This window comes from Odontomachus brunneus, unplaced genomic scaffold (genome assembly GCF_010583005.1).
Source record: "Odontomachus brunneus isolate Ranch 3 - 2012 unplaced genomic scaffold, Obru_v1 Obru_scaffold_140, whole genome shotgun sequence".
NCBI classification, from domain to species: domain Eukaryota; kingdom Metazoa; phylum Arthropoda; class Insecta; order Hymenoptera; family Formicidae; genus Odontomachus; species Odontomachus brunneus.
In genome coordinates, this window is record NW_022639590.1 from 476,634 (window position 1) to 496,685 (window position 20,052).

The 20,052-nt window shown below is 41.1% G+C and overlaps 1 protein-coding gene and 1 pseudogene across 1 annotated transcript; both read right to left on the bottom strand.

The window, feature by feature from the left end:
- Window positions 1-2,679: 2,679 nt before the first annotated feature.
- Window positions 2,680-9,981, bottom strand: LOC116850269 (mitochondrial sodium/calcium exchanger protein-like). Its single transcript, XM_032828335.1, has 9 exons — window positions 9,925-9,981; window positions 9,635-9,852; window positions 7,903-8,228; window positions 6,079-6,159; window positions 5,570-5,689; window positions 4,796-5,122; window positions 3,919-4,037; window positions 3,613-3,766; window positions 2,680-3,044 (listed from the first exon to the last, which is right to left on the bottom strand). Exons 1-9 carry the CDS (start codon window positions 9,979-9,981, stop codon window positions 2,680-2,682), a joined length of 1,767 nt encoding a protein of 588 aa, XP_032684226.1.
- Window positions 9,982-12,775: 2,794 nt separating this feature from the next.
- On the bottom strand, window positions 12,776-19,302 carry LOC116850275 (annotated as a pseudogene).
- Between the last annotated feature and the right edge of the window lie 750 nt (window positions 19,303-20,052).

Consider the following 20,052-nt stretch of genomic DNA (forward strand, 5'->3'; position numbering starts at 1 on the left):
ACGGCGCTGTAAAAAGGATGATAATGCGCGTTTCTTGCGATGCACTCTCCCCGACGTTAGTAACGTTGAATATTTTCTGCGTTCGCTACCCCTGAGCGAGCGATCCGGATGAGAGGGTCGTTAGCTCGCGTTGGCACGGAAGAGACTAGACGGGAATCTTATCTACGGATGCTGGGCACCGATCCAGTCTTTCGTCTAGACGAGGGTTCGACCCTAATATATGGCTCGATAAAGTTTTCTTTACCTCGCGCGAACTTATTCAATATTCGTCAGCGCGAGTTCGTCAGAGCTTTTCGTTAAACGCGCCGCGCTTGTTACGAGATCCAGCTTTCAATATAGCTGCGCGATATCGAGGCCGCGAGGGTTGAAGCGCGGTTCGAAAATAAAATAGTCGAGCAGAACGCGGTTAGGTAATTATTTGCGAGGCGCGCAAGAAATTCGACAAATTTGTGGGCGAAACGCCCGTGTGCCAGTATTCGGTCTCCGTGCCGTTGGCTTCTGAATATTTCGCCTCTGACCTCTGAACGGTTAGGCGCACAAAAGAGCGTGAGCTACGGGCGGACGTGTGTTATTGTCACTATCGAACGTCGCGCTTTTATCTCCGTGTACACGAGATATTGTGATTCGTAATGCGAATCTCTCTCGGAGGCGACAGTTAGTCGATTTTGGCGTACGCGAATCACTCAATCGATATAAATATTCAATAGGGTCTTCCGCCGCGATTTCTACGGGCGATTTCGAAGCTACGTCGCGGTCGACGACACGCGTTTCTGGTCGCCAGTGTTAAATGGGATGTACATTTTATATTGAAATCGACATTAATTGAGCGCGCGCTTTAGGTGTGTCGCGACACAACAGGTGTCGCGTCTATACATTCTGTACGACAAATTAATTGAGGGTGTTGAATTACCTCATCGGATACGTGAACTCTGTACAACATGTCGAACACGTTGAACTGATATCAAAATTCGTAGCTAGGAAATCACGATAACCTCTGATGAGTAATGTAACGCGGGGAAGCGCGAGCGCCGAAGATTGTGTCGAGGAATTGTTGTCGGGGAGTCTAAGAATAAATGATATTACTGGTACAATTGTAGAAAATTCAGGACCATTGTTATCCATTGGGCAAGGCCATTGCGTTTGACTAATACATGTGAAGGAATTTACTTCGCCAATAGATTCTCCCGAGACCTTGTCTCCGAGCAGTCTATATAGAAAAGCGCACGTGCGCAGAGATATCACGGCAAAGAAGATCCAGATTCTGCAGTGCCAAAACTTTAGCTTTCGCGACATACCATTCTCGTCCATTGTCCTATCGACACTCTGATAGGACAAAAAGGAAAACGGAAAGTAGAGATGGTTCGGAATTAAACTTTCGCCCGAAGACAATGAGAACCTACCTTGGTGCACGCGTTGAAAGGGACCACCAAGAACAATTCTCCGACAATATCTGTAGCGGAGAGGACAAGAGTACGTCCTTCTGTCGAAAAGTGGGGAAGGAAAAACGACCTGGATGCTACGCGCGCGCTGTTCTCGAATTGTTCACATTTTTTACTGAACATTTTTTATTCATAACTGCGCGCATGTGTACAATAAATAGCGCTCTGTTCCTTATGGAAGACTGAAATAATTTTTGCTCCAATCGCGTTTCCGCGAACCTGCAGATTTTTTCGCAATTTTAAAAGTCGGTACGATAGTTTTGGTAATTACGCTTAGAGCCAAGAAGGAACACGATTTTATCACTTACACTCTTTTCTCCTCCAAGAAGCTTAGTCAGTTAAAAGCTTTGTTATCTTGAACCGCTAATTACTCTAGAAGAAAAAGAAAAAAACTTACAAAAACTTGTCGAGGAACAACCGACCTTATAGTGACTGAAGAATTTGCCGTCAAAAGGGTAATATGCGGTAGAAATAAAGTCTCCAATCGACCCAGAGAACACTCACAAATGAAAGAGGACAAATATGGGAGCGTACAATAAAATTCATGCCAATTTTTATTACGTTCGAACGAAAAGGAGGAACGTTATGCGGGGAACGTTTGCACGTAGGGAATGTGTCCCTCACCTTATAACGGATTCAATTACGCGGGTATCCGAGTCCGTGTAGCACTCGAGGTTACCATGATGTACGGGGTCATGTAAAATTTAAAAGTGACGCGCAACGTACCAAGACTGCTAACCGCCTCATGACTTGTGGTTTCCGTTTCGGCGTTATGGTGGCCATACTAACCGGTTTCGGTCGGAAACGGGACACCTCGTTTTCCCGGGGGAAATGTCTAAAAACGACCCGACGTCGCTCTCCTTTTCCTCCATATATATATCCGGTGCCCAAACATTTTCCTACGGAGCTCAACTTCCGTACTGCGTGAAAAATGCATCTCCATTTATATCCGCGCGATTTTGATTCATTTAATGACGTAATTCATAAAAGAGGGATGCTGCGTATCTTTTTATTCTCTCTCTCTCTCTCTCTCTCTCTCTCTCTCTCTCTTTATTTCTATATCTTTCTTTCCACATCTACTTTATTCTATACGGTATAAATCTACACTACAAGGAGTAGAAAACTAATTGTAAATAAATCTTTTTATCATTTCCTGAATTTTTTTATGTGCATACATATAACGATATAAACGTCATATAAAAGAAGAACAGCACCTAATTCCGTACGGTAATATGCAGCATTAGTCAATGTCGGGTCGGTGATCAGTACCGAGAGGATGTATGACGTGAAATTCGCTTAGGAATTGTACGAGGAGAAAGGCCAAATAGAATGAATATAAAAGATAACCGTAGCTGCGACGCGCCACAGCTCCTGTAATGTTGAAGTAAATTACGGTAGCTATCAAGGAGCAAAGGAGAAAAGCTATGCAGCCGGGTGCCATATCGCTGATCCTGATCTTCGTTTGTTGTTCAGGATCGGTAGCGGCGGCGATACCATAAGTCAGCCCTAGTCCCAGTAGAGTATTAAACATCGGTCCGCCAAAGCAAGCTGCATATCCCATGCGCGGAAATCCCTGTCTGGCGATGGTGATATTCGATATGAGATCTAGACAGAGTTTCCAATTACCTTGCGCGTGTATTTTAACATAAGCGCGGAAATCTTTAACAAACTGATACTGGCTACACTGATTTAAGCGAAACAGTTATCATTATTATTATATTATTATTTATTATTGATTAACACATTGCGAACTAGAGACGTAAATCGGCATTTTTAATGTTTTAAGTTTTGAAAATTGGAAACGTAGATTCGCGTCCTTAAGAGGGTGAAACGTACCTGTAAATTCTGTTTAGAGTCTTTTCAAAAGGGAAAATATTTTAATTAATATTATACTAAAAACGCTACTAGTGTACCCATTGATTGTCTCAATTGTTTCAATTTCGTGTACGATATTGCAACTACGTGTACGGTTCGCAATGTGTTCGCAACTGTTATTACTCAACAATCGTCAAAAACATATCGCAGTGTCGCGATTCGTGCTGCTTGACGTCGTTTACTTCCCGCTGCGTTTGGAGATTCAATCCGAAACGGTTTTATCTCGTCGACTGTGTTTTTCGTTATCGCACGTACCACCCTCAAGTATCACTCGAGAAGCATTTCTCACACGACTCACCCCCTATACTGTTTCCCAACGCAAGAAAAGTGATGCCCAGCATTGCGTCGGATATACTGCATGCGTATCCTATGCATTGGAGTACCGCCATGACCTCTCCAGCCACCAAATAAACCGTCAGCATGGCAGCTAAAAATCCCAAGAATGCGAATACCTGCAATCGGTGATGCCGCGTGCTTTTATATCAATGATAAAAGGAATTCGCACGGAATGCATTTCTTTTCTTTTTTTTCTTTTCAAATATAACGATATCGCGAACACATATGAAGCTCTTATTATTCACTAAAAGGAAAGGGAGCTACTCACATTATGAAACTTCGGCACGCGATCAACGTGGGTTGTTGTAAATACAATTATAGCAATCACTGTGCCGACACCGAGGAATATCGGCACTATTGATACGCTGCCAAAAGTCGTATGCCAAACTGCAACGGAACAATTAAAAGAAATGAAGCTGGATGGTAAGAGGCGAATACTTTATCGGTGCGACTAATGCCGATATAATAATTATGAATTTTTTTTAAACGCATACATTCTACTTCTATAACGTATTGCAAAGAATTAAATTATGCCTAAAAAACAAAAATAAGAAACGAGAAGTAAGAAAAATAAGCAGCATTCTTAACATATTTTCCGAACATGTTTCCATGTATAATTGAAGATTTTTATAATTTGCTCGAACAATATACATAATATAACAAATAAGTTCTGTTTATAGTCGGGTAATATATTTTCTTTCTTTATAGAAACAGAGAGTTATTAAAAATATACGTTAGCACATATTTAAGTTAATTTTAGAGCAATAAGTTAATTTTTAGAGTTTATACACGGAGAAAATATTGTGATAAAAATTATTTTGTGATCTTTCTCTCGTGCACTATGCACAAAATTGTAGAACAAAATTACCATAAATTTGTTTTAAAATATTTGACTTTTTACTGTAAATTGTTGTAATTACTTTAATATTCCTTTATATTATATATTCGATAGATTGTCAAATTTATTATTTTTGTAGTAATTCATAGTACAATTTTGATATAGTCAAACTGTATAAGGAGTGTGACCATAAAGAGGGGCATAATTTTAATGTAATTTTTATTGCAATATTTCCTCCGTGGGTGGAATTCTGTAGGAAGCAATGTAACGTAATCTTCAACGTAGATGAATGGGGGGTATATTTTACCATTTAGTAGAAACAACGCTATCGTAGGCGTCACGCACAACTGAAAGCAGTTCAGTAGCTTTGACCAACCCTTCTTTACGGCGGTAGGGTTCACCACCGGTATAAACAGCTGAAGTAGAAACATGGCGGGCGAACGTATAATTAAGACAGTCTTAACCAATCCACTCGACTTCTCCCAATCTTCCCTGCTAATCGGATTGACATCGTACAAAAATTCCCTGTAGAGACCCCGTGGCCTATCGGGAACATAATCGTTAATTTCGGGGCTCAACTGAACAGATTCGCCCCGTATTATTGCTCTTTTTCTTTCCGCCGCGATGGCAACATCTGTATTATACATGCATACAACAATATTAAAATCAAATAACACTTCGAGAAGCTCAAAATAAGAATCAATCGAGTTTGCTTAGGTAGAACAGAAAATCACGATGACGTTGAGATGACAAGAAAATTGTTATAAAACGACCATAAAGAATCACTTTTCTATCACGATTCGATCATTTTCTAGTTATTTTGATATTATTGTGATTTTCTACCTGTGGGTATATTTTAAGATAGACGACAAAGCGAGTAGCTAACGCAACAAATTACACATTACGACGCAAAGGTAAATAGTGATTTGGGATAATACGTGATCGGATTGATGCATCGTGTGAAAGTATTTGATGTGCAAGAGATGAACGGTGCGATTTCGAGAAAGTTGGAACTATTGAAAAATTCAAGGGAACCGAAGACGTGGATATGGGCGATGAGTCGTAAAAACGATGCCCGTACCTAGCTTGGCATGTAAGCCAAAAGGTCGGCTTCTAGTGGGAATCTTGGGTATAGCGTCTGTGTCCCTGTTCGCCAAGTAAGTATGCAGAACGTCTGGATCGGGTACACTTGGGATCCTGGCTGAAAGTACATAAGAATGTTCGCGTGTAAAGGGATCGATCTTAGCGCGGGTGAAAATTTTCTCTGGACTATAAGAAACGGGTTAGCCATCCTTTCCGCACATCTACAGCGAACTCAAAAGGTTAGGAAGGGATTCCTCCGTGAGGTAGCAATAGTTCTTGCTGTGAACGCGTTCTGAATCGCTCAGAGATATTTTAAGGATGTATCTTGTGCTCACGCGAGTCGGATCCCTGCGGTGACGAGTCGGAGAAATATCATTAGAGAGAACGTGTTTAGAAAAGTTACGAATTGCCGAAGTTCTCGTTCGCCGTGCAAGATTCTTAAATAGAGTAACGAAGGGACTCGCGCGATCTTTCTCGGTAAATCAAAAGATCTCGCGCGAAACGTACTTTTCAGACTCTCTTCCCTCGCGTCGTACATCTGCATTATCACGACCACCACGATGAACAGCGCGTAGACCAGAATAAAGCCTGCAATTAAAATGTATCAGCATTAGGGAGCATTAGTGTCGGTCGGCCCACAAGGTTATTCCCCTACACGCAGTAACGAATAACCTTGCACGTATGATATTACGCGTAAAAAAGGGGAAAAAAGGAAAGGAGAAACTCTCAGACAACGACATCTCATGTATCTTCTTCTTTTCATTAAAAGGAAAGATTTTAATTACTCCTTTTCCTTTTAATATACGAACAAGAAGGGAGCAATTCCAGCCAGTGGCGGAATTCATTCTGAGATTTCTTAATGAAGAAAACAATAAGTGGATGCGCATGCTGAATTTTAGTACGAGTCGCTTGCTTCTTTGTTTTGTTACTTTTGAAAGGAACGCGCGCTTATTTATATACGCATAGCCCGTATTAATCGACATTGCTCGGGAGAATTTGACCGTCTGTCCGAATGAAATCGAGTTTTCGTCCGTTTGTCTGTCTGCCATCGTGTAGCGCGATATAAGGGGAATGAATCAAGATATTTAACAGTTTTATAGCTCGTGGCTTAATAACAGTCTCTCTTTGTGTGAGCGTAAAATGATTTCCATGGGCTTTATGCAGTGCAACAATAATCCCCGCGTTTCCTGCGAAACGTTTCTTGTCGCTCCCTCTCTCTCCCCTCTCTGCCTCTCTCTTTTTCTTCCTCTCTCTCTCTCGCTCGCTCTTTCGAAACCCCGCAAAAATTCATCGACAGTCAGATTGCGAGCCAACCAGCTAGCAGGTGGGTGTGAGGGAGGGGGAGGAGGAGATTGCGGCGTAGCTTAATTAAATTCGTCGAAGAATTATCGTTATTCCGGAATGAAACCACTTATGTGGTTTCCCGCGGATAAACTTTCTCGCTCGCTGTGTGTCGCCCCACTGATCTGGCGTATGAGGTACCGATAAGTTTTATCAAATACCATCGTAATTATTCTGGTGTAGAAAACCAATATCGGAACTTAACCGTTTTATCTCGGCATCTAATTGCTTATTTGAGTTCTTAATCGAAATAACAGGTTAAAAACATTTTACCGTGTTGTGTAAAAAATGTAAATATATCTGTTTGCCCGTTTGTCGACAGTTTACGAAGATTAATCGATTAGAACCCATGGAAATTGTCAGTGGTTCAAACCGTCCGTGATTTATTCGGGCGCGCAGACCAAAAGAAAGAAATGAGCGAAGTCGCGATCATTTTACGTTTACTCTACTTGACCATTCAGGCATAAAGAATCGACATTAGCATCCGAAGTACGGATAATAATATTTATTTAATACTTGGTATATAACGAAGGAAGAAATGCATAAGAAATACTTTTCAGTAATTTTTAGAAATAATCGCGTTTTCTACACTTTTTCACGTAATATAATGAGAGAGCGTTAAGGAATATATTGCCGTACATTTCCGAGAACATGTATCGATCGCTATTACGTGAATCAGACATGATGAATTACATGAGGAATTGGCAGAGTCGATAATATTTGGAATATAATGTGTGAGGAGAAAAAGATGTCACGGCACTTTTTCTCTGAATAAGAGATCTGTACATAATAACTACTTGTTTTAATCTTACGTTACTTGCAAGCTAGTAAAATACAAGAAAGAAAAAAAGGAAATAGATTGCATCAATTTTTGATCGTGCAGAATGAGAGATTTGTGTCAAAAAGGAAAATACAGAATGGTAGTCGAGGATAGAAGAGAGTCAATCGCGATATCGTTCTATCGAATTTGAATAAAGATAGCGGACGTACTTACGGCTTCCCAGAGGTGAACCGTATCGTCTTGCACCACGAAGCTTATCCAGCACACGGCGGTAATATAAAAACAAGCGTCCCTCATGAGAGATTTATACGAAACTTTAAAAGGCTTAATTATCGCCACAGAACCTGCGATCACCGAGGTCACGAAGACGCCCGCGCCGATTAATTCAGTGAACATTATTATCGCTCCGTTGCCCCTCGACACGAGGGACGTGAAGATGTCAGGCGCACCGTTTCCGAATGCCAATATCGTCACTCCCGCTATGCTGTCCGATAGATGCATTATATTGGCTATTACCGCCAGTGATGGGCAAAAACTGAAACGAAAATGTCGCAATGATTAATTTTTAATGTTCACCTGTACCTGCCGTGTACTTTGGTAATTACACTGTAATTAATTTTCGCGCTGTAAAGACGCGTTGAAGGGAAATGTTAAGATTAAAGGAGACGTCAATTTACAGGCTAGTCGAGGTTGTATAAAGGTTTCGTTAATAGTGTTTAAAATGTGAGAAACACGCAAACAAGTGCAGAGTTGGAAGTGGAAGGAAATATTCGGGTAATGTTCGTTTGAGACACGCATTGCTAAGCTAACGTCGCTCACGTACATCCAACATTCGCTGTTTCATTGTACGTTGAGAGTGTGTTATTCGCAGGAAAGTAAGTTTTCTCTCTTAACCGAGTTTCAGCCATTATACCGGCCACAGATCAAAGCTAAACTCCGACGAACTCCGCAATATAAGCGCGGTCGCGTTTCCACTATTATAAACGCGGTGAAATAAATGTTACGAAACTTCTTCGCGGTCTTTCGAAGTACCAAGGATTTAGATGATTAACCAGCCAGTGCGCGGGAGCCAACGAGATATCGAATACAAGCATTCACGCGGAAATGAAACCTCGATTAAATCAAGCAAGTTATAAATTCGCAACCTACATCCCGCATTACGCGACAGGCGCATTATGCGATTTCGATTTTTGCACGCTATTTTGTGCGATTTATTCGACAAGTAGAAATATTTTCTCATCAATACATCGGCACCTATGTACCGATAAAAGTGCGACCAGAAGATTTCCGACATTTCGGGATCCCGTTATTGGATGCACTCCTGCGTGGCAATTCGCCATTTTCTCTGATATTTGTACAGCTCGAAAGAACGAGCGAACTTTCGTTTATCATTTCGAAAGAAACTGCCTCCGTAAAACGCAGACGGTTGAAATAGTGGAGAGCATGAATCTTTCGATTATTGGCTTGGTTAGTTGCCAGAAGTAAAAATTCGTTGTGCTCATGTAATCATTTATATTCTGTAGACGGTAACATGTTTTCTCCTCGGGATCGAACTTGGCTAAAGTCTGCAGTTTCGGTACCAAGAAAAGCTTCAATTTCATTGTTACTCGCGCTTATATCGAATTCTTGTAAGTCACGCTCGTGATCGATCATCATTTGACGAATGATCGCGGTATGCAGTCTTTGCATTCTGTCACTTATAGATATATAAGTAGATATTTTACAATTGTCTATTCATATATGTATATGGCCAAATCCGTGATTATTTTTCATGTGAGTGCACTGAGCCAAAGTAATCTTTGATTCACGGAATATCTTTTATCGAAATTTATATACATAAAGATCACAAATAATTGTTGTTTTCACTCACACGAACGCTGGAAATAACCATCATATATTCCTAGTTGGGATTGCGAATGCCTGGCGTAGAATTTAACTTACAAATTGTCCGCCGTGGTTCCCAAAATCAGGAATAAGTAGAATAGCCACAGAAGTATGAGGACCAAGCCGCAGACGAACAGTAGCGTGTACTCGGATTTAAAATAGCAAAACAGCAGCACTGTGTACTGAATCACGGAGTCTGTGAAGCAGTCTTCGGTATTACTCACCCACTCACAACGGTCCGCGGCGGAAACTTGCCAAACGTACGAGCAATCATCCTGAAAAAAGAGAAAGATTTGACGAAGAACTCGACGGGCGCGCGACTGAGAGAGACGTCGATAACAATTTACCTCCCGTATGGGCAGACGCCCGTATCTTAAAAAAGCGCTCGATATTTGCGACCTCATGTTCGAAAAGCATAAAAGCGCAACGAAGCGATATGTAACCTATATTTCGTGTATTTGCCTTTCACGGATCCACTCGATCGTTGCCTATTCAAGTAGAAGCGAGCGAAACTTCAAGCGATATAGACAGAAAGCTGTCACATACGTAGCGCATGTATGCGCGCACGCAGTTTGAAACATAAATTCAATATGGTGCACACACAGAAGGAATTCCTGACATTGACAAGCACACATACACAGAGGAACCGCCTTTGTATCGATCGGCGCGGAAGGATTTAAGAGAAATGAATATCACTATTTTATATATAATTTAAAACATCGGTGTCCCCATTTATTTATCGCGCGAGATTAGCAAGGGACGCAGCATCGGTGCTACGCGAAATCAGCCTGTACAAGTCAAAGTAGCGATTTTATCCGGGCAACACTCTTTAACTAGTCGAGAAACATCGACAGCGTCTCTTCTCTCGCAAGAAAGAAAGAGAAAGAGAGAGGAAAAAGAAAAAGATTGTACGGTCATCGTATTCTCTTGGCTGCAAGAGTGTGTGCACTCGAGAATGTCGCTGCTCGCGACGACGACGACGACGACGACGAGGTGAGACTGAACGGGGACACTCATCCACACTCGTCTGATAGCAACGAGAGGCTCATTAGACGCGCGAAGCGTCCCTTCATCTTCTTCTTCCCTTCCGCCCCATTTCTGTCCGTGACGAGGCGATAGAAAAGAAAAAAGAAAACAGAACGGCAGTAACGAGCACGGGGAAGGAAAGCTTCCGGCAAACGGATACGCCGTTATCTAACGCCACGATATTATATCGACACTTATTCGATATTATTGTCAGCTTACGATAATGAAAACTCAGGGTGGATACGTCGCAAACGAATAGACGACGGCAGTTCATTAGGCCCATTATTGCAAAGCGAGAACTTTCGCAGCTATCAGTTTTATGGGAGAATATTCACAAATAGAGGACGTTTTAGGAACAATATGAAAACGATTTTGCTCGAAAAGTTGGCCAAGGCTAATTCAACGAGCGGAATACGTTGTTGTTATTGTACAATGTTGCAATCGCTGATGCTTATTGTTAAAGAACTGCAAACAGGCGGAGTGCGTGTACGCATTGTCAAAACGCACACGATCGATGTGTCGGATATCCTTTCGGCGAGTTTTCATACCGTCGCAATCAGTTTTGAATCAGACATTAAAATTATTAAAACATTATCGACGTTGAAGCTGACCACGAACGAAGAAGGGGGACTTGTGAGTCTCACCACTCAAATTGAAAATAAAATCGATGTTGCACGCATTATGAGCAATAATATTTCGAGAATTACGGTTAGTATTTTAGCATTAGTGGGAAAACCTTAGTCTTATAAATCTTGCTTATCAGATAAACGCAGTGTGAGCCCGCAAAAACGATAAATCAGAGCTAGTCGGGCAAGGGTCGAATAGTGATAAGAGCCATAATAAATTAGATTCGCGAGAGATTTGTTATTTTAGCATAAAATTGTAGGAGACTCTTGATCGAGCACTCGACTGACCTTTCTCCCTCTCTTCCTTCCTCCCTCCCACTTTCTCACCCTCTCACCCTCTCACTCAGCTCTCTCTTGCTCTCCCCATGAAAAGTCATAGAAGAACTCGCGCTCTGACGTCTATCAGTCTATCTCTATTGTTGCCCACTTCCTAACAACTTTCCATTAAGCCCACCTTTCAACGGCAGCATACTTCCCCGTAATTGCCAACTTCAGCAAATTGTCATTTATCGCTAGACTTCTTTTGTGCCGCTTTCGCTCTAAACACTTTATTGAATTGCATTCACAAGGCACAAAGGAGCCAACGGCTTTACCCCAATTTATACTGCGCTTTTATTCTCCCTACGAGAGAGCCAAGCGCGCTCGCTTGGCTTTTCCGGTTTCCTGTTTTGGCTCTCTGTGCCGCCTGCACATTTATAATAAAGCGCGTGAGTGATATAAGGCTGGAATATGCAAAAGCTTCTTTCCGTAGTATAAGACGACTCTTGCAATTAATGTAACGGCGCGCCCGGCATTGTGTTGTGGAAACCGAGTATATGCGAGTGTACACACCCGGTTATGCTCGGGCTGCGCTCCGTGTGTTTCAGAGAATAATTCATACCAGAGATAAAACGAGTGCTCGTTGTAAATGTTAAAATAACGTCACAATTTATCTCAATTGCATCGGTCATCTCCCGCGAAGAGGCCGCGAGACCACGTTTACCCTGCAAGTTCGCGACTCTTATTGAGAACGCGGTTCTGTGAAAATGAGTTTTATCATACAGAGCTAATTCAATTGTTGCACTAAGGGATCCGCCTGGAAAAAGCTACGTCAAGGAATCACATGGTTAAATGAACAAATACAAAAAAATAGCACGGTTCGTTTAACGTAATAATACCGTATGCAAAAGAATGAATAAATCGTGTTCTGATGTTTTTGTCAGTTGCACCATCGTTTCACTCGGGGCGGTTATGTATCTAGGATAAAAACTAAAAATGACAGGTACATCACGGACGCGTGCGTCGCTCAGAAAAATTCAACAGCAGCCGATGGTTCGAGCGGACGAATTGCTCTAACAGCACAAAATATTCCCTGTGGCATCGAGATTCTTCTGTCGAACGCATCGAGTCGAAAGTAGGATCTGAGGGACGTAATTCCTTTGCAATAACCGCGAATCGCCTCGGTGTCTAATTGATCGCATCTTACGATTGTTAACTTTGTATGTATAATCAATCGAAACACCCCGTATATCGGGTTTGTGGATATTTCACTCGCGTCACACCGGTATTATATTGCAATCAGAATGTCGGCTATCTGAACTGTATTTATTACGTCAAGCCACATTGAGCTATATCGGGATTTCGAGCAACCCGAGAGAGAGAGAGAGAGAGAGAGAGAGAGAGAGAGAGGCAGGGAAAGGGAGAGAAATTCAATTAATCCGACACTACGGTCGTTCGTCTGACAATTATCGGTAGACTTCCAATAACTTGTTGAAACAGATGCTTTTGATAGGTGTCCGCGATATCGACAAATCTTTTTCTTCCTCGAATATTAGAATCTTTAACACTTCGAGTCAGCCAGTCAATACACGCAAAGAAAGAAATATGAAGCCGAATGAAGTTCCGAATTTCAAATACATGAATTATTTCTTGTACATCAGCCTTATTAGAGAAACAAATTATGCAAATTATGTGAAATAAGTTTCTTAATTCATTGCAATATGAACTATCCATAAAATTACATATTTAATCAGAAATATACACTTGAAATGCACACTTTTCTTGTAGTTTGCGAGAGATTATTTGATTATTTGTTGGAAATTATTTCATCTTTTCATTCGTGTATTTTTCTTTAGTACGTGTATTTTTTAGAAACGCCGTCTCCCGTTTAGTAATACTTTTCTGCTTGTAATGCAACAGACTGAACAGTTTATAAATTAGCCATACTGCGAGCACCATTATGAGCGTTGCGATTAAAGCAACGTCCAACAGCATATACTGATATCATGTTAATTCTACAGCATGTATTTTTAAAAAATTCATATCGTGGCGAAACGTGTGTGTTCCACTCAGTAAACGGCTTTATCCAATGGTGACATCGGGCGATCTTTAAATTGAAGGGAAGCTTTTTGTATCATCTCCGTGTAACTGTAACATATGCGAACGATTCACACGTAACGTCAATTAATGGTAAATATTTTTTCAAGCAGTTAAAAAGCTGAGTTAGATTTCTGCATCACTGGTAATTAATCGATGGAAACAATTATTCAGCGAACATGTGATAGCCGTCGTTATCCATGAACCTTTGCCAACGTTCTGGTAGCATTCATGCGTAAACTTCTGTTATAAAAAGTGACTGATTTCCTATCGAAGAATTATTGAAAATCTAATCGAACTCTTTGACTGACGACACGTAGTTTGATGAACATCACGCGATATAATCTCGCGTATCACATAACAGATAAAACTCTCATTACATCTCATTTGAACCGTGCATTAAAATACGAGCATTATCAAAACATTTGATGCAAAATAAATGATACAAAAATTGCGAAAAAAATATGGCGTTTAATTAAATTCTCATACATACACGAAACAAGCAACTCTATTAGTGTAAATGAGTTTTCTGTTACTTGGAGACCAGATGAAAAACACGATTGTAAGAACAGAAAAATTTCTGTAAGAGGAACTCGATTTATCAGTCAATTACTTTCACTTATTACCAAGTTTATAATCAAGTTTTAATGCAGCTAAATGTTCAGACGAATATTTTCGCAATAATAGAGATATAATTTCTTGTTGGCAAACTTTTTGTCTGGCCTCCATTCAGTTAGCCGAACTGAAATTTTTTTCCGTCTAGAAAACAGCTCGTAGAAAACGTAGTATTCCAGTTTTCAACGAGAAATATCTCCATTTTCATCGAATGCACAGCAAACCAAGCGCATGCTTGCGTATTTTTAATTTTCGAAACAAGAACCTATCTCTTGTTCATTAGCAGTTCATTTAAATTGATCCATAAATGTTCGTATAAAAACCGTTGGTAATTTAACTCGTCAGTGCCAGATCTTTTTCCATCAAGTAGGCTGTGTTCAAGTGCTGATCGTAGAGAAGCATACCTAAGATCGGCACCCCATAGTAAACCACTTCTTGTGTCCCCAGCATCCTTCCGTGACTGATGAAGAGTCGCGTATTCGGATGGCCTAGACATTTCGTGATAAACGGGTGCTTGCCGTCTTCATTCGTAGCATACATTTACTTGCCAGCGAGTTGCACACGAAGATTGGAGTAACTGAATAGTTGAAACTGTTAACTTTTAAAATTAAATATTATACGTGAGTGTTCAACATTTTTAAGTTATTTTTTGTATCAGGAGAGGATTATTTTGCGTTAACTTTTCAGCTTTCCGTGAACTTTTATTTTTCATCAGGTTACTTGGGTTATTCTTTTTCTACTTACCCGTATCTACCTATGCGTATCCCTTAAGCGAAAAAAAGTTACATTAGTGCCCCTTTAACCGGAATTTTTCTCCATTTTTGAGAAGAGAGCACTCTTCCCTTCGTTAAAAAATTTTTAAAACCGATGTCAGTTAAATGGATTGCAGTTCACGACTCTGTTCCCTTTACAAGGGCATCAGCTAAAATATTACTGCTATTTCGTAACTAATTAAAAACTTCAACGACTTTCTTCGGGCTTTAATCTCTCGATGCAGAGCGAGTATTGCGAATTAACAATGACTCTTGGGTGCTGGATTTGAAATTTACGCGCAAAAAATTAAGCCGTAATAGCGGTTAAAACGAAGTAATAAAGATAACGAGGTTGATTGCATAATATAGCGAAAATGGAATTCCATGAAAAGCGTTGGACACGCGGCGATGGTTTACGGGGAGAACGGAGTGTATACCTGAAAATAATTTGTTCTTTTCAAGTGTGCGCCAACGGCACCCTCATAAAAACGAAAAACGCAGAACGAGTCACGTGTACCTGCGCGTGAATATAGATCGCATGAACTATATAGGGAATATATGTACATACATGTGTGCCGCGGATATTGGCGTAATTATTTTCGTCGATTGCGTTTGTGGGGAACAGTTGCTCATTTGCGGAATCAAAGAAACTTCGTTGCGCTAAAAGCCGCGCGAGGAACAAAATCGCACAACTATACGCTTCGCAAAATCACCCGGAAATCATCACTTTTGGAATCACCGTGTATGTAATTACATGTAACCGAAGTTTGTCTAGTGAGAGGTAGGACAAAACGTGATAATTCCTGATTGGTCTGCATCTTGTCCGCCATCTTTAGGGATGACATGAGTGGGAACGAAAGAAAAACTTATCCTAATGAAAATGAAAGAGAAGCTCCAAAACTAAAATGACGAAACACGCTGGAGCTTCTCTTTCATTCACTTACTTGCTTCTTACACATGACGGACGGTGTTCAGACTTTTGAGGAATAACGTAATCATGTATAATCTAAATATAATCACAAGATGATTCTGAAAAACGAATATGAAACTTCATCGTATTTCCGATCGATTTCAAGACTGATTTTTCATTTCCTTCTGTCCGTGGACTCGCGACGCTCGCGCGTTCCTTCGTGGAGGTTTCAGCTCGTACTTGGTCGTGGTAGACGCCGCGCTCTACCTTAATAACAACAAACGTTGAATTTGTAATATACATTAAAAGCCGCTCAATATTCGTGCAAATTGACCTGCGGATTATTTAACGATAATGCAAACTTCAAATGGGTTTTATGCGATCGCCAGATAATGATATCGCAATAAATAAATGATTCGCTCGGTGGGCACGGCAATACGCATTATCCCTCTGCGTGCACGTGGGTGGATACGCCGGCAGTGGCGTGGTAGGCGAGGGACAAAAGAGCCGCGGAATGTTCACAGGAAATTTCGAGCGCGGCGTATGATAAACAAAAGCATCGTGCCGAAAATTAAAACACGCACGGCGCTCCCAAAAACCATGTTTTCTAATTGATCACCGTTTTAATTGAATTGAATTTTTCATAATCGTTTGTAAAACGGCGTCAGATTGCTCTCATTCTGCTAACTTTCAATTGGCTTGGACATAGTTGAATTCACGACGACACTGATAAACGACGTTGCGCATTAATGGAATAAAAAGCAACGCTCTTTTACGCACTTTTCCAATTGCCACAAAAAGTAATAGAGGAAAAAATGATTTCGTGTGGCATCTTCAAGGAAAGCTGAAAGAGCCTTGAACTAAGGCGGATTCCCATAGCTTGATAACTGACCGTTAATACTTCGGTTGATAAAACCACAGTGTTTTTTCGCGCTTGTCGAGCGAACGCGCGCGATAAAGAGGAGGAAATCGGCAGAAACTTTCCCCTAATAGTCTGCAGCGTCCGATCGACATTCACCCCGACTTTATCAAGAAGCTCTTCTCTGCCTTGGACGCGGGGGGCGTTCTTTCTGTGACCTTCGCAGATAAGCTTTTCTCTGCCTCGACGTTTAATCTCGCGCGGAAACAGAAAAAAGAACCTATACTTACACAATACGGAGAGCTGCGGTATCCATTCGACGCACTTAACGTACCTCGGCAGCAGGGAGGGCATTCTCCGTTCGGCGCATTTCCACGGTATTTGCCGCGGTACTTGCTCGAATGCGCGGTAAAGGGCGGCAAACACCTGCTTCGGCATAGTGGACGGGTCCATTAGAGATCCCAGACTAAAGTAAATAACACCGTTCCCGCCGTGGGAGTCCAGATAATCCTGAAGATCCACGGGCAGTGGCTCCGGGCCCGATATCGGAATATGAATACCTCCGATTTCCTTAAATCCTGGCGCGAGAGGACACGCCACACTCATGGCCGGATGGTCGTTCGTCAGGATCAACGATATCCTGGACCGGAGAACGTCGAAGTCGGGCAAATCGTCCTCGAAGTATTTTCTCGCGATCTGGTAGCTCGGCCCGTCGGAAAGTATCCTACGAAGTCGAGGTAACTGCGGTTAGCCTTTCAGCCGATAATCATTCAACACGGACGATATCATTCAACGAGAATCCACCTTACGTACTTGCTGGTCGATATCTCAGAACTTAAGCGATAAATGTTACGAACGTCCGCGTTTATAAGCGGAAGAGTGTAAAAAACGAGAAAGAACGAAGCTAAATCTCGTTTTTTTTTCTCTTTCATACCTCTCTTCGCTCTTGATTATAACTTAGACGGTTGTAGAGCTGAAGCGTTATAATCCGTCTTTTATATTCGACATGAAAAGAAATTTTCAGTTCGTGCAACTGAATGAGGCCCGAACGAAAAACTCGCTGACGAGAAATGATATTTCTGTCATTGTGATCGAAAATATTCGTCTGAAGATTCAACTGCATTAACCATTTCGCTACCAACAGGACATATGTTTTCCTCACTATTAATAATAACCTTATTCAACTGAATAAACAGCATGTTTAGCATTTAAAACACATCAACTATCACTCTACTTACCGTTGGGGCAAATATGTCTTTTCAAAAACATGTCCCAGTGAGACATATCAGTATTTTGGCCCTATCTCTTTGGTGCTAAACATAAAGTTTTTATTTTTTTTTGCTAAAACTACATTATATATTAATGCATTTAATGAAGTGAAAGTAAACAAGAATTTCTATCTTTAATTTTTAAATAAAATTGTCAGCGAAAGGATTAAAACTCGGTTGAGATCATTAAGAGCAATTGGCGCTGAGTAGAAACTTCCTACAATCTTTCTGTTTCTATAACCGAATTTTCCATCTAGTTCCCAGTTGATAGAAAATTCAGTTATATTAACAGAATCTTTTTTTTTGTGTAAAATATTCAATATCAAGTACAGATTTGTGACGAATGTTCGATACCATGTTGGTTGAATTTATTATATTTAAGAATAAAGAGCGGCCGGTTTGCGTGAGATAGATGAATGTAGGCTCGTTGCACGGTTGCGTGTGCAAAAACGTGAAAAATTCCGAATATCCGTAAAAAACGATTTTGCTGGCACGTTCCGCAAAATGGTATCTCATGTCACATGTCAATGAACATTAATCTTAACATTCCGATAGCGCCGAACGAAATTACCAGCATTTACGCGGCGCATACCAAATACATGCGTGCCAAAAATAGGATTGCCAATCGCCGGAATTTCTAACAGCACAATTTGGGGTAAATTCCGCGTATCCGCTCCCCTACCTATAGGCCAGCTTGGCGATCAGTAGAGACCAACCGTATTAATCGACCTTTCAAGGAAACTCATTCTCCCGGTATAAGGGCTGAACCGATTAGGGATGTAACTCGGATTCTCTGGATTCCTAGGAATCTTGTTCGACCACGGCCGTCGTGACACTGCCGATGGCGTCGATTACTCCGGGTATGCTTAAAGCATGAACGAAACCCAAGAAGCAATCGGTGGCAAAAATTTCGATCACGAGCAGGTCGAAGCTCTACCGCGTCTCGATGATCCTCTTCACTTCCGGATGCTTCAGCAACCGGCTCGCAGATTGCAACGCCAAATCGGTATAGGTCAGGTCTCTAATATACCGCCAAATCGTGTAATTCTATATGTCGTGGAACGAGCGAATGCCAACTAGAGACAGCAGAGTGGACGAAATGTCCACGTCGGCGAAGTTGGTCAGACGAATCCTCTGAGGGAAGTGCGTCACCGCGACGATCTCGTGACCTCTCGCAGAGAGCCTCTTCAGCAGGGGCTCGTACACGTTGTAGTGGCTCTTCACATAGACGGGAAATACCGCCAGTATCCTGGCTCCATCGACCGCACTGAGCAAACAGACGATCACGGTCAACGACGTCGCCGTAATCTTCATCGTGTGTCGAAGGCACGGTCAACCTAGGATCATTAATCTCACTGCTCGCGGATCGTTAATCAAAAAATATCTGCTGTATGAAACTGTATCGGTCGTTTTGAAAAGAACATGAGATAATCTTTGCACGAATAAGTCGGAGACATTAATAATCATCATCTTCTTCTTCTGGTATAGCGTTACGCCGATTTCGTGAACGCGCTATGATCTGCACTACGAATGCTACCACCTCTAAACTATTTTCCGTCAACAATTCCCTAATAACACCCGCGCGGAACGAAAAATATAACAATAACCGATCGTGGAAACTTCTTTAAACTTGACTTTTTGAACGATTATTTATTTTTCAATAATTCACTCTGAGAAAAATCCCTCTGTCATCAGAACAAAAGCTCGTTTGCTATTTGATGATATTTCAAGAAAACAGATTGAATAATTATCGTTGCAAAAATCACTTCTTACCATTTGTTATTTTAAATAACAAATATACATTATCTGTCAATATTTACTAATTTAATACATATATTTTTTCTCTCGGTATACAGCACTTAAAGAAAACAGGTAAGCAATTAAGACTTAGCAAAAAAAGCGTTTTATATTGCAAATGTCTATGTCCGCATATTTGAGACATTGTTGCCGTTTCGTTGACTGATCAACAATTGTGATGCATAAGTATTCAAATATGTGATATGAGTACAATTGAAAATTCCTGGTGATTCCTATCGAATCTAATGAATACGCATGGCATTCGCA

What these genes read in the sequence shown, in the direction of transcription:
- LOC116850269 (XM_032828335.1), bottom strand. Translation starts at nt 9,981, where the DNA reads ATGAGGTCGCAAATATCGAGCGCTTTTTTAAGATACGGGCGTCTGCCC. An exon ending in GGCGTCTGCCCATACGGGAG is followed by an intron (nt 9,853 to 9,924) that starts GTAAATTGTTAT and finishes CTCTTTTTTCAG; the next exon opens with GATGATTGCTCGTACGTTTG. An exon ending in GCGTGCCGAAGTTTCATAAT is followed by an intron (nt 3,767 to 3,918) that starts GTGAGTAGCTCC and finishes CACCGATTGCAG; the next exon opens with GTATTCGCATTCTTGGGATT.